Genomic DNA, 13,852 nt, shown 5'->3' with positions numbered 1-13,852 from the left:
CACTGTGTTCAATGTTGGCAAATATTACACTGGTCAACAGTAAATTTATTGTTTCAGTTTTTTGAGCTGATTTAGGATAATTTTGGTGTGCTGAATCCAAAAATCACATTAATTTTGCTCAATCAGGTCAACTTTCTAAACTATGCTACATATTGGCTTTTTAACATTTTTGCTTACATTTATGGGCATTTTCACATCATATGATACAAAATTCTTTCATCTTTCTTGCAATAAACAAGTTCTGAAGATTTTACTTTTGCCAATTTATGATTGTTTTTTTTAATATTACAGGTGAATGAAATGGCTTCGACTAGAAGATCTTGCAAAAATAAGCCTGACGTATTCTGCTACATCTGCGGTGAATACACCATTGTACCTAACAGGAATCAAGTCACAAGTTTCATAAAGTGTTCTTACCAATCTTATTTTGGTATTAATTATTATATTTTGTGAGAAGATCAAATTTTTCAAAATCAAATTAGCAAAAAAACCTGACCTGATTGAGGAAAAACAGATGTCATTTTTGGATTTCGCGGTGCAAAATGGTCCTAATTCAGTTGAAAAAACCTAGACAACTTGCAAAAAACATTTTTTTGTAACCCAGTGTTAGATGAAGAATTATTAAAAAAAAAATAAAAATAAATATTCATACATGTAACGTGTAAATCCAACCTGAAACCTCTCCATCCTTCATTTGTGGTTTGGTGCTGAGTTTTCTCCCATCATGCTCCAGTGATGGCGGTTTCATTTTATGTTACAGGCTCTCACCCCAGTCCCTGCAGAGAAAAAAACAAAAAACAAGAAAGTCTCATCACATTCCGTATAATAAAGACAGAATAACCAGTGTTGTGTTTAGACTTACTGCTGTATCTGTTGCGTTTACTGTCGGCTCTGGAGCGAAGAGACGTCTGCCTGTGGCCGCCGGGTTTGAGGTCAGCTGACCCGACGCTGCAGAACGACGACGAATCTGCACAGAGACGACACAGGACGTGAGGAGTTTAATCAGCACTACTGTAGATACACCAAATGGACAAAAGTATTGGGACACGATCAGGTGTTTCTTTTCTAACAGGAGTCTGGGATACAAAACAATATGATTGATGTTTATAAACTACGTGGACAAAAGTAATGGGACACATGGCTACAGCTCTCCTGTTCACTGATTTGATATAAATGCCCGTATTTCCTTAAAGTTTAATGGGAGATTTTTCTTTTTAGGTGAGATGTGAATAAAGTAGATCAGGGGTGTCAAACTCATTTTAGTTCAGGGGCCATATTCACCTAAATTTGATCTGCAGTGGGCCGGACCAGAAAAATAATAACATAATAACCTATAAATAATGACATCATTTCAATGATAATTCAAGATTTTTTTTTTTTTTACTTAACTGAAGATTTTTTTGGCTTAATTCATGATTTTTTTTTCCTTAATTTGAGATTTTTTTTTGGCTTAATTCAAGATGTTTTGCTAAATTTGAGAGTGTTTTTGGCTTAATTGAAGATTTTTTTTACTTAATTGAAGATTTTTTTTTTTACTTCAAAATTTTTTTCTTAATTCAAGCTAAATTTTTTTTTTTTTTTTTTGCTTAATTCAGTTCAAGACTGGAATTTTTGCACTTGGCAAAAACATCCCAGGGGCCGAACTGGACCCTTTGGCGGGCCACATTTGGCCCCTGGGCCGCATGTTTGACACCCCTGAAGTAGATGGTTAGTTGTGGTAGAAAATGATCATTTACAGTCAGAGCATGAAAAGATATTTTAGAAATTTAGAAGTAGAACATTTAAAATCATAGCCATGGATTTTTTAAAAATGTGAGAAATTAAGTAAAACCATCTCAGGGATTTTGGAAGCACGAGAATTAAAACAAAACTATCCGATGCAATGATATTTCTCCCAATATAAAACTATGACATTTGTCATTATTGTTTTGTATCCCAGCCCCCTCTTAGAAAAGATACACCTGAATGCAACATGTCCACATACTTTTGTCCATATAGTGTACTCATCAATAGCCCTCTTTGGTGGATTATACTGTGTGCTCCTAAAGTTTTGGTTTGTGTTTCTAGAGTAACTTACAAAAATTGCTCCTGACATGTTTTTAACTCAGTCCTGTCTGTTGTGACTTTGTTTGCATCAGTTCCAGGCTCCGCCCACCACTGAAACCAAACTCAATATCATGAATTGTGTAAATATACACGCCACTTTTACTTGGTGTGTTACCTGTACACATTATAAGCTTTCCACATGTATGTTCACGCTGCGTCAAATACCACGCGATTAGCGGTTAGGGGTTTTAGATATGTAAACCGGAGATTTTGGCTGAAATTGACACGTGATCAAATGGTGTTGAATAACGTGAAAGGATGAAAATGCGTACGTATAGCAACGCCAAATGTCATAAGAACTGGTGTGACATACAACGTGATTTCATGAGGTCAGTCTGCTAAAACCTGATTTTTTTTTTTCCTCACTTTCAAATGTCTGTTTGATCAGAAGCCGTACTTATCTATTCCGACATTCTACACATAAACCACCTAAACCTGAGCTTTTCCACAGGTGTTTTAGGTCCTCGTGCACCGTAGAGATGTTTACGTCGTCCGCACAAACCTCTCAGCTCTTTTTAAACGCCTCTGTTTGTCGAACTCGTACATTCCCAGAGCTTCTTTCTACCGTGAAGCCTCAGCGATGACCTCCATCTGTGTTTCCAGCTCCCATCCTCCTCTGAACTATCCCATTAAAACACTATTTGCACTCTGCTTCATTTCCACTCGTCTTCTAAGTCCTAAGTCCTGCGTTCGCATCACGCTCCATTTACGGATCCACGCCAGTGTGGGCTCGCACTCGCTCCTACACAGAACATTGACACTTAATGGACAGGCTTAAGTGGCTGTTTTGGCCATGGTTCGATGTAATGAGACAGTTTTGACGTGTGTGTGTGTGTGTGTGTGGTGGTGGTGGTGGTGGTGGTGGTGGGGGGGGGGGGGGTTGACGGCGCTTTAGCTTCCACTGGCAGGTAGTAAATTTAGCTTGGATTTCACCGTGGGAATGACTAAATGTAATTTCACTGTTATGGTTTCCTGCGTTTAAGGCTGACTAGTAGCAGAGACGTCAGAGTCGCTGGAATCGGAGGTTTGAGCCCTGGGAGACGGAGGAGGTGTGTGTTTTCAGTGTGTGTGTGTGTGTTTTGTACCTGATGTTGTGGAGAAGGAGGCGTCCATCTGACTCTGTCTCTTCAGCAGCACCTCCTCCCTCTTCAGAGCTGCCATGTATTTGGAGTAGGACCACGACAACTGGGGGGAACAGGTCCAGAAATCCAGTCAAATCCAACGTGATTAGAAAAACGGTTCAATTAGAGGATCGTGTTTCTGCTTTGTAGCGTGACGAGGCCTGGGTTTATCTTCACGGCTGCGGTTTGTACTTTAATATGTTGTTCTTTCAGATCGTTATCGGTGGAAATCAAGGTTTAATTTGCTTTTGGCTTCGTTTTGTGTGATACACGTTACACAAAGACATGTTCGGTTCCACCTCTGTGATGTTTGTTATAAACTGCTTACCGCCTCGGTGGGAGAGAACAGCAGTCTGCTCTGCGTCATCGATGGCCTTCTGTCGAGGCTCCTCTCCTCGGCCTCGTCTTCGTCATCATCATCATCCACCTCCTCCTTGTCTCGAAAACTGATCTCCTGCGTCTCCAGCTCTTCCTGTACAGAAATATACGTCTCGGATTTGGCTTTAGATTCGATTTTTCTTTCACTGACTTCGACAGATTCCTCACCCGGGCTCTCCTCTCGTTCTCTTCATCCTCCTCTTCCTCTTTTCTCCTCTGTCTCCTCAGTCTGGCTCTGTGTTTCCCTCGTTTCTCCTCCAGTAAAGGCAGGAGTTGCTCCTCTTGGACGCTGCTTCGGAGTTCTTCAAACTCGGGCCAAAACTTCAGCAACTCATTGAAAACTGACATCTGTAAAGAGGACAGGTGCACAGGCAGCAAACGGGGAATTAACCGATGGAAATGGAACGGAAGAAAGTGCACAAAAAATGAAAAATAAAAGCCATGAAAACAGATGTGAAATGAAAAATAGTGACTCAATTAAATGATCCATGATTCACAACACAAAACCACAACTTATCATTTGAGGCAAGAGGCCCCAAAGGTAGAAATAACAAAAGTTTACTTGGAAAACGTAAGTGATGAAAATGCTGGATGTGATGCAATATGAACTTTAAGCTATCAAACGAAAACAAACTGGACATTTATCGTTTACAGCAAATAAACCAAAATGTTGATCCAAAACTAACCTTTCAGGCGGAGGAGTTTACTCTTTGTTTTTTTAGAAAATATAACACTTTGATATCAAGATTTCAAAAACCTGTGTCTTTTAAGTGGTTAGACATAAAGTAATACTGTAAATGACAAAAATATCGGTTATGATCCAAAGTTTATGATGGGAGTAAACTTACTCATCTAATTTGCATATGACATCACAGGATGGTGGCCATATTGAATTGTGTAACTTTTAGTAAAATTGAACTTTGAATATATTTACATGGAAGTTTTCTTTGTGTTTGTTTTTTTGTCATCTTATCCTTAAAATAAATGAACTTAAATGTTAGTAGAAAGTAAAATGCCGTACGTTTTAGTAGCTTTTCATCCAAACAGCAGTGTAGACAAATCTGTCCTTATCTACCCAAACTAAAACTAAATAAACTTTACTCACTAAACCAGCTCAGGACCACGCCTTTAAACTGGATGTTCTTCTTCACTTTGAACAGAAACATGCTCTGAAATGGTGTTAGGATTGAAGGGGCACATGTCCGCCATCTACTGGTGGGAGGTGGTAATGATTTGGAAACTTTCTGGAGCTATGGTCTGTTTTCATAATGGTAAAGTCTGTGTGTACGAAACCACAGTGAGCAAACAGAGGTGATGAGAATGGATGGGAGATGAAAAGATGAATAATAAATTATCATACGATTTAACCCTTTAAGCGCCAAAGTTGCAACATAAGCAACATAACCGAATGAAACACCTTCACTATTATGATGGACTCGTACCGACCTGAGCCTCTCTGAAGATGTACGGGCCGAGCTTGTGTCGGTTTTCCAGGATGTGCTGGGCCTGTTCGGGGGGGATGTCGATCTGTAAACTGGGGGGCATCGATGAGTTGATGAAACAGCTGATGATGGTGGAGATCTTCCTCTGGATGGTGGCTTCATCGCTGTGGGAATGACACAGGTCCTGCAAATGCAGAAGAGAAGGAAGAATTAAAGTAACACTGACTTAACTACAGTTTATTAAAGGCACCGCGGATGCTGTAATATTTTATAGATCACTGTATTTCAGAGGTGAAAAGACCAAGATTAGGATGTTTGTTGAGGGGTAGAATTAACTGTGAACCTGGGAAAGTTTAACAAAGAAATTAAATGTTGGTGGTTTTCAATGTTACGGACAATTTATGATCTTAATCGATTAATTTCCGGTTTCATGAACTGAAGACACAAACGACAGATAAATACTCAAACAAGTTCCAGTTGGAATTTTTGTTGAGCTGAAAGATCTCCAGAGAAGAAATAAGTTTTCAATTTAACCTTTTTTCACCATTTTCACAAAGTAAAACCTTGATTAATCGAATTCATTCGATATGTTACCCAGCCCTAAGTCAAGATAAGATCAAAGTTGGAGAAAACACATGGCTCATATCGACTCATATTCCAAATTTTACACCCAATAAAAGGGGAGATCCAATCTGATTTCAACAATTATTAAAGTCTGTTCCAGAGAGTGTGTGAGAAAATATCAGAAATGGACCAGTTATTATATTTTGTGATAATGCATCCATTCCCAGAAACACAATTTTAAATTTATGGGTAAAAGTAAAGATGTTGCAAACAAACATTAAATTTATCTTGTTTGTGTGTCCTGTCACATAACACATGAAGCAGTTTACGAGGTAAATTAAAATATTGATCCAAATTGTGAATTAATTTTCAACCAAACTTGTTCAGCTTGGATTTTCTGCATTTGTGTCCTATATAAAATTAATTTAGACTCACTTGCATCATTTTGGGATCATGTATATTCAACAATTGTTACGATATTGGGTTATGTAATCCCTAAAACATGTTTGGTGATGTATTTCCGATATATTATTGGTAATAATGTAATCAAAAGTGATAGATATTTGTTTAAAATACTATTAGCAGCCTGTAAAAAGACTATTACCAAAAAAAGATGCTGATTAGAAACACCTGCAACTAACGACTGGCTACAAATTGTGAATGGAATATTTGAGATGGAGATTCTGACCCACAGACTGAGGACTCAAGCAGAGCAGTGTCATGATAAATGGAAGAAATGGACAATTTTCATTTCAGTGTCACATCACTAAAACCAATTGATAGTCGCAAAGGTTTTTTATGGTCAGTGTATCCCAAATGTCCCTTATGTTTGTATTGTACAGAATTCAAACACTAAAAATAAAGTAAAAAAAAAATAATAGTGATAATAATTCAGAGTCCTCTTTACTTCAGTATCTGCAACAGTAATTACCCTCTAAATACTTTAAATTACTGTAAGAGTCATAGTTTGTACCACATGATGATAAATGACAAAATGTAAATTAGCCTCAGATTCGTTGTGATTCGACAGCACATGAGAACATGTATGTTTTTGTTGGTCGTACCTTGTATCTCTGCACTTCCAGCCAGAACAGCAGGTCATTCTCCAGAAAATCCCCCTTCAGGGACACAAAGTACTGGAACTGCAGACAGGTGACGGGATTCAGGAGGATCCGCCGAAACAGGAGGATTTCTTTGGACGAACTCATCCACAAACCGTTGGTCTGCGGAGACACATGATAGACGACATTTTTACAGCTTGTTAAAAACTCTACGGTCCAATCATGTGATTTTTTTTCACTTAAAGTGTCATAAATGCACTTGTGACAGCTCTGGATTTAAAACCTGAACTTAAAGCCACTGGTCTGTCAAGGAAAAATTATGACTTAAAATCTGAAAAAATGAGAGAACTTTGTCAAAATCATTGTTTTCTACAGATTCTGGGACCAGGTTAAAAAGACAACACGTGCAAAAATGACAATAAATGATGAGTTTGTATTTCAGCGTGTGAACTCACAGGACGCCTCCACATGATTGTGTCTGATTTGTTTCATACTTTCAGAAAATAACGTCATTAGTCGAAGTAAACACCAGACAAATCTGGTGTTTACTACGTGTGAGAGGCGGGGTTTGTTGTGCCTGGCACCAGTTGTTTTAATGATATTTTAAGATACTGGGTCTGATTGATACACAGATTAAATTGGTTATGTATTTATATATATGTATATATTCTTTGCATGGAGCTATCCCAACTGCAGGTTCAGAAAATGAATAAATAAATGAACACATATCCGTTTTACTACAGAATTTTCTTTCCTGTACATATGTGATCTTACTTTTGGTTTTCGGGGTAATTTTTTTTTTTTTTAATTCTTTTTCTTATTTTCATTGTAGGTTTGGTTCTTGTACACCTTGTTCAAAAAAAAAAAAGAAAAATGCAAAGTATGGCTCTGAATTCAGGGGTTTTTTTGTTGTTTTTTTTTTGACAGGACAGTGACTATTATATTTTTCTGTCAGATTTGTACAGCCTGAATTGTTGAGTTTGTCTTTGTTGTGCCATACTTTTCAATAAAAATATAAAAAAAAATAAAATAAAAAAAAAATTAAATTGGTTATGTATATGCAGAATGACAAAGAACTTTTATCTTTAGATCTACCATAAAAACAACTGTATCACTGGAAACAGCATGCCTGTATAAATATATGTACAAAATATGAAGTTGATATCTTCAACCAAATCATATTTATTTTGCTGTTAGTTAATACATCCTTTTTCTTGTATGTACCTGAAGTTTTACTGACACTCCTCATGCATCAGCTGACAGTAATGACACATACTGAACAAAAATACTGTGAAAATATGAAGTTATCATCTCAAAACATTGAGAGATTTTACTAAAATACAAAGAAACTACCCAAATAATTCCTTGTATCTCTAATGACTGACTATTTTGGGAAGGTTCTTGTCATTTTCAGACATTAAGTCCAATATTTTTTCCATCACAGTGGCAGAATTCATCGTCTAAAACCATCTCTTCTCCTTCCTCACACTGGGAGAATCACCAAAGCGCAGCACGTAATAGATCTTAAATTACATTCATTAAAAAGTCTTCACTTTACCCTGCAGAACCTGTTTTAAGGACAATAGAATCTAGACAGCGGTAACGATGATCAGCGACCTAAAAGCTGAGATAATGATCCTTTTTTCCATAAAAGCTGCTGCTCTGCCAGTGATGAGATAATGATCACACAGATGATGATCGTCACAATCATGTATGAAAACTCCTTCCTGTAATCATCCCGCTTAATGTGAACGGTTCATGTTTTCTATCCGCGCCGAGAGGACGGGAACGGAACACACTCCAAAGACTATTAAAGGAAGGTTAGTGATGCTGATGCTTTAATCTTGTTTATCCTGGATCCAATTTGGGAAAACTAACCACGAGGCCAGAATGGTGTTTGACAAAGCCAGTGCTCGAATCCAAGTCATGAACTAAATCACACATGCTCCGGGGCCAGGAGATGCCTTATTCCTGTCCAGTCCAGACCTCCGTGTGCCTGCAGGGGAGTCGCACTTACCTTCCAGGCTTCCCTCCTCGTCGTACGTCGCCGGTGGACGTGCTGCGAGTGTCGGTGCGATGCTGCGGGCTGGAACGCAAACAAACACACACACGTTCAGGTCAGGAGTCAGAAACTGAGGAAAGAAGGATTAGCGCCGTCACTCAACACCTCTGGACGCTTTCTGCTGTAACTGGAACTCTGAGGACTCGGTACCTTTCACCTCTCCTCAGCCAGTTTCCTCTTCTCATGCTGTTCTCCACTTCACTGAGGTCATCTGCATCTCAACCTTCACTTCAACTCTTAACCATGTTTTCCACTCAGCTCCTCTCCGCTGCGTAATGTTAAACTGCGCCGACTTCTCATTACTTAATGAGAGGATCTGTGACCAAACATGGTTCACTTGATAACATAATGAGGCCGAGCAGCGGAATCTGTGGTTTTTTTATTACCACCTGATGAGGAAACCTGAGAGAACGGCTGGACGCTGACAGCGTTTAGTGGTTTCTCACATGGCACAGCAACTATTATGCATGATAAACACTGTCCAGGTTAATGAATGAGTGAATGAATGAAAGCCATCACCCTCATACTAAAACTGTCAGTCAAGTATGGGGTTTTGTTAACATGGCTCTTAGAGATTTTACATCAATGTCCATATTTTTCTAGACACAAACATCTACACATCATTTCTCCATATTTAACATGTAAGTAGAAATACATAGATCCATGATACATGATCCAGATACATCTATATATTTACATGGGGTGTAACAAAAATTAAAGAATGTAGCTGTAAAAACCCCAGTTAACAGCTCTTAATGCAAAGTTATGTATAATATTATTAATAAAGCAACAAATTGGCTTAATAGAAGTTGAATAATGAGTCAACAGGTGTGTTTTAACAGTTCTATGAAACTTAAGACTGTTTTTGATGCCATAATTAACATTTAGATTTACTAACACAATGTTAATAAGCATCTGTTAAAGGGCTCATATTTATCTAACCCCACTTTTATTAGTCTTTGGTTCATTTATTTGTGTATTTGGACCCTAATAGTTCAAAAAGTTTGAATTTGAACCCCAGGTGCTGCAAAGCTATCTTTACATTCATTTTGGCAAAAATGTAGTTGATTTCTCCTGTTTTAATTCCTGCTTAATTTGTTACATTTTATAACTAGTTAAGTCACGACATTTGCACATATAAAGTCAAGACTTCCGACAAACATTTCTCCGAGTACGCCATAATTGTTTGTCAGCAGCAGCGTCTGTAGTAAAAACTGAAAATATGTCCAAAACTTCGAGCCGATTACCTGAAATGTTCTTCAAAGCTAAAAACCTGGAGGGGGTGGGGTCATTTGCATTTAAAGGGCCAGCGCTCAAAACCACCTTTCTGGTGTCATTACTCAGAAATAGGGTTGAAGATGGACCTGTGGAGTTGATTTAATGAAGAATTCAGACCCAAACATAGCATTTACAGTTTATGTAGACCACAGGGAAATGTTTGAAAATGCATAATTCCATTTAAAAAAAAGCAGCTAAATATCCTCCTTTAAGACACATTCTTAAGACACCTAAGCCTTTTAAACTGCTCATAAATGTCTTATAATCTAACAATAAACATGTTGATTATGCTGTCATTTTCACAAAAATTTAGAAATATTAACACAAAATAATGTTAATAAGCATCTTATAAATGCCTTATTACCCATAAACTACATAGTGCAACGTTTCTATTCAACCTGAGATCTATGTTAAAGATCGACTAAACGCTTATTAGAGGCTCCAAGCAAAATACATGTGACCAGAATGACTCCTGGTTTGGTATTTTTAGTATAAAGTTCAATGTAGGCCAATGGGAGACAGGGATTTTTGAGTCACCCCCAGTGGCATTACAACTTTAAGATATTACCTCGACCCTGGAGCAGAATACAAAACTTTGTTTTCAATGTAGAAAACTGTAAGAAGTTTTGTCTCCACCTGTACCGACTTAAAATCTACAGCAAACAGTTTAACCCTCTAAGATCTAAACAGTCACCGACGAACATCCACTGATCTAAAATGTTTCATACATTCTGAACCACAAATCCTATCAATCCATATAAATAACTGAGGTAAAAATGCTTTTGTCAACCTGTCATGGTCATCAGATCTGATGAATCTGAAATGACAGTTATTGTAGGCACTTGTTTTTTCTGTTCAGCTAAAGATACATTCTCAAAACTCAGTTTTCCCTCAGTTTTCTGTTTTTATTTAATAACCTTTGAATTTACGCTGAGTTTTAATGAACATGATCAGTTATGTTTATTTTAAGAAATGGTAATTATTTCACATAGAACAGTTTAGTTGTAGAGAAAACTTAATGTGGATGCTGCCACAAAAATAGTTCTAGGTCTTAAACGGTTAAAACACATCAAGGAACGCTAAGACCTTCATAATATAAATGTAAATACTCAAATTAACTTTGTAATTAAAGTTAGACGTCTGCTTTGCGTAAATGAGAAGAACCAGGTGCGTGTTATGTCCTTGTCCTGATGAAAAGCGACTGTCCGCTACAATCTGGATCATAACAGACAGAACTTTACATGTGTGGTAATAGTAAAGGTATGTCTGTGAAACATGAGCGTTTCTTGAAATCCAATAATCACAACTGTGGCCAAAAAGGTGTTTGTAGTTTATATCTTAATCAAGCATGACCTTTACATGATTATAGGAAATACTATCATACCGTTTCCTTTGGTGTTTGGTATGTTTAATATCCATGTTTTAGGCCTATATTGGAAACTAGACTGTAATTAAAATAATTCACAGATGGGTTATGTAATGAATGTAATTATCCTGCTGCATGTGCGTTAGATTATGATCAGTCCAATCCTTTATCACCCTCTGAAGAAAATGACTGTGTTCAGGTTTCCGGTGTCAGACCTTTGGCTTGTGGCTCTGCCGTTCTATGAACTCCTCCGTCGACAGGAACTGAGGCAGCCATGTTTCCTCGATGTGAGTCCTGACGACGTCCTGGATCTCCATGACGACGGGGTTTGACAGACACTGTAACTTCAGACGCTCCATCCCACCGGCCAAGCGCAGAATCTGAAATCACATTTAAAAAAAAAACAACATAAGAAGACGGTCACGTGTGTGTTCATGTGTTCAATATGTACGTGTGTAGATTTCTATAAAAACCACATGAAGAACGATCTCTGAGAAAATCAACCCACAGTGGGAGAACCGCCTGAACGCTCCGGCCTCCCGCTGTGTCCTGCATCATTCCCACAACCCCTCTGTTCTCTTCATCTCCCCTGTCTGCTTTCTGTCTTTATACATCGATCTGGCCGTGTCTCCATATTTATATCTCCTTTATATCTCTTTGCATGCGTGCTCACATACACACTTCGGCTTCAGAAATGAGAACCAGTCGTGGCACTGGAGCAGGAGTGAGCAGATGAAAGGAGGCCAATCTGGGCCTGGATGACTGACTGATTGAAGGAGTGAAGGGCCAAAGCAGTAAAGCTGTCAGCCTCTCTACAACGCTCACGCAGACGAGAACCAACGCTGGGAAGAGAGAGGGCCGACGTAGAGCTATGAACACTAGAACTGGCATCTGTGTCCAAATGCACACTTATAATCATCGGTTTGGTGGATTTATGAGCACGACCGTTTAATCAACCGTGTCAACCAGAGCACTGAACAGAATCAGAGGGTCATGGTGTTTAGTCCAGTGGTTCCCAACCTTTTTTTGGTTCGTGACCCCATTTTAACATCACAAATATTCAAAACTGAGACTTTTTTTTTTTTTTTTGCTAAAATTTATTTGTTTTTGATCGTGTAATAGTTCGCTATACTGTGTGGCAAATAAATGTTAATTTTAGACAACATTTAGACCATGTAATGTATATTGTACAGTAGTGTATGGACGGAGGCAGAAAAGATTTTTCTATTCTGTGTTCGGTCCAGTTTTCTGACTGCGACTGTGTCAGGACAGATTGAAGTGTAGTAACGCATGCGGTCACGTGATCAGGTCAATCAAGATATGCCCTCTCCGATATTATATCCTGCATCTTATTTGAACTTGATTTTTAACAGGAAAAGTGTGTGGTGTTTTAATTTTAATGAAATATATATTGAATCATTTTACCTCCGCCTAGGAAGGACACAGGATATGTTTTCATCAGGGTTTGTTTGTTTGTTTGTAAGATAACTCAAAAAGTTATGGGCAGATTTGGATGAAATTTTCAGGAAATGTTGATACTGGCACAAGGAACAAATGGCTAAATTTTGGTGGTGATCAGGGGGGAGGATTTGGATGATATTTGCAGGAAATGTTGATACTGCCACAAGTAACAAATGACTGGGGGGGACTGATCTGCCTTGGTGGAGGTCTTCGCTCTCAAAGTCCTCTTCCAGTCTATTTGTAATTTTTTTTATTTTTATCAATTGCAATATATATTTATCTCTACTGCTTCTTGGTTGGTTGGCATGCTTGTTTTTATTCTGTATATATAATGACACTTTTTTTTAAACTGTTTTGCACTACGCACCAAAAGAGAGTTGTCTCTTAATTTTGTTGTACAAATGTATAATGACAATAAAGGCATTCTATTCTCTTCTCTTCTATTCTACTTGAAATTTCAGGCGACCCAATTTGAATTTCAGGCAACCCCAAGGTTGAAAAACACTGACAGTCCGTCACGTCGTGAGTAGAAAAGTAGGACCATTGTCTCTGTATCTCAGTGTCATGTTCTATCAAGCATCAATAACAAGCTGAATTTGTGAGGTTGTCAGGTTGTCTCTACGTTTGAGTCCTGTGGTCTGGATGCAGGAGATCAATCTGCCTATAGAAGTGGGTGGTACTTTCACTGGAGGAGAACTCAACTAATTAAATCAAACTCCATATATGACTTCTATCAGTGATCAATACTAACTATACTGATATCTCTAACCATTTCCATGTCATAAAAAAAATCAAAATATGGACCATTATAAGTAAAGGCAAATGTTTAATATTTCAAAAATGCGTCAAAAATTCAAAAATCTACATGTACCAAAGCTGTGGACAAACTTTGAAGACATGGTCCCAAGAAAGCTACATAAAAAATTTGAAATGAATCCAACCAGCAGTTTTGTCAGAGAAGTTGTTTGAACAATAAAAGCCAAACCAAACCTAAATGTTTTTAGAAAGTAAAA

The 13,852-nt window shown here is 37.9% G+C and overlaps 1 protein-coding gene across 1 annotated transcript in view; it reads right to left on the bottom strand.

Annotated features, from left to right (window-relative positions):
* Positions 1 to 664: 664 nt before the first annotated feature.
* rgs22 (regulator of G protein signaling 22) overlaps positions 665 to 13,852 on the bottom strand; it is a 37,809-nt gene continuing 24,621 nt past the window's right edge. The window contains exons 16-24 of the mRNA XM_030157536.1: positions 11,594 to 11,758; positions 8,690 to 8,758; positions 6,676 to 6,834; positions 5,052 to 5,231; positions 3,774 to 3,953; positions 3,556 to 3,699; positions 3,192 to 3,291; positions 863 to 967; positions 665 to 776 (exon numbers count right to left, since the gene is read on the bottom strand). Of these exons, the coding sequence (XP_030013396.1) occupies positions 745 to 776; positions 863 to 967; positions 3,192 to 3,291; positions 3,556 to 3,699; positions 3,774 to 3,953; positions 5,052 to 5,231; positions 6,676 to 6,834; positions 8,690 to 8,758; positions 11,594 to 11,758 (1,134 nt within the window). The 3' untranslated portion in view covers positions 665 to 744. The remainder of the gene's footprint in view (positions 777 to 862; positions 968 to 3,191; positions 3,292 to 3,555; positions 3,700 to 3,773; positions 3,954 to 5,051; positions 5,232 to 6,675; positions 6,835 to 8,689; positions 8,759 to 11,593; positions 11,759 to 13,852) is intronic.

This window comes from Sphaeramia orbicularis, chromosome 16 (genome assembly GCF_902148855.1).
Source record: "Sphaeramia orbicularis chromosome 16, fSphaOr1.1, whole genome shotgun sequence".
NCBI classification, from domain to species: Eukaryota; Metazoa; Chordata; class Actinopteri; order Kurtiformes; family Apogonidae; genus Sphaeramia; species Sphaeramia orbicularis.
The sequence above is the reverse complement of the archived record's forward strand: the minus strand, read 5'-3'. Positions and strand labels throughout refer to the sequence as shown.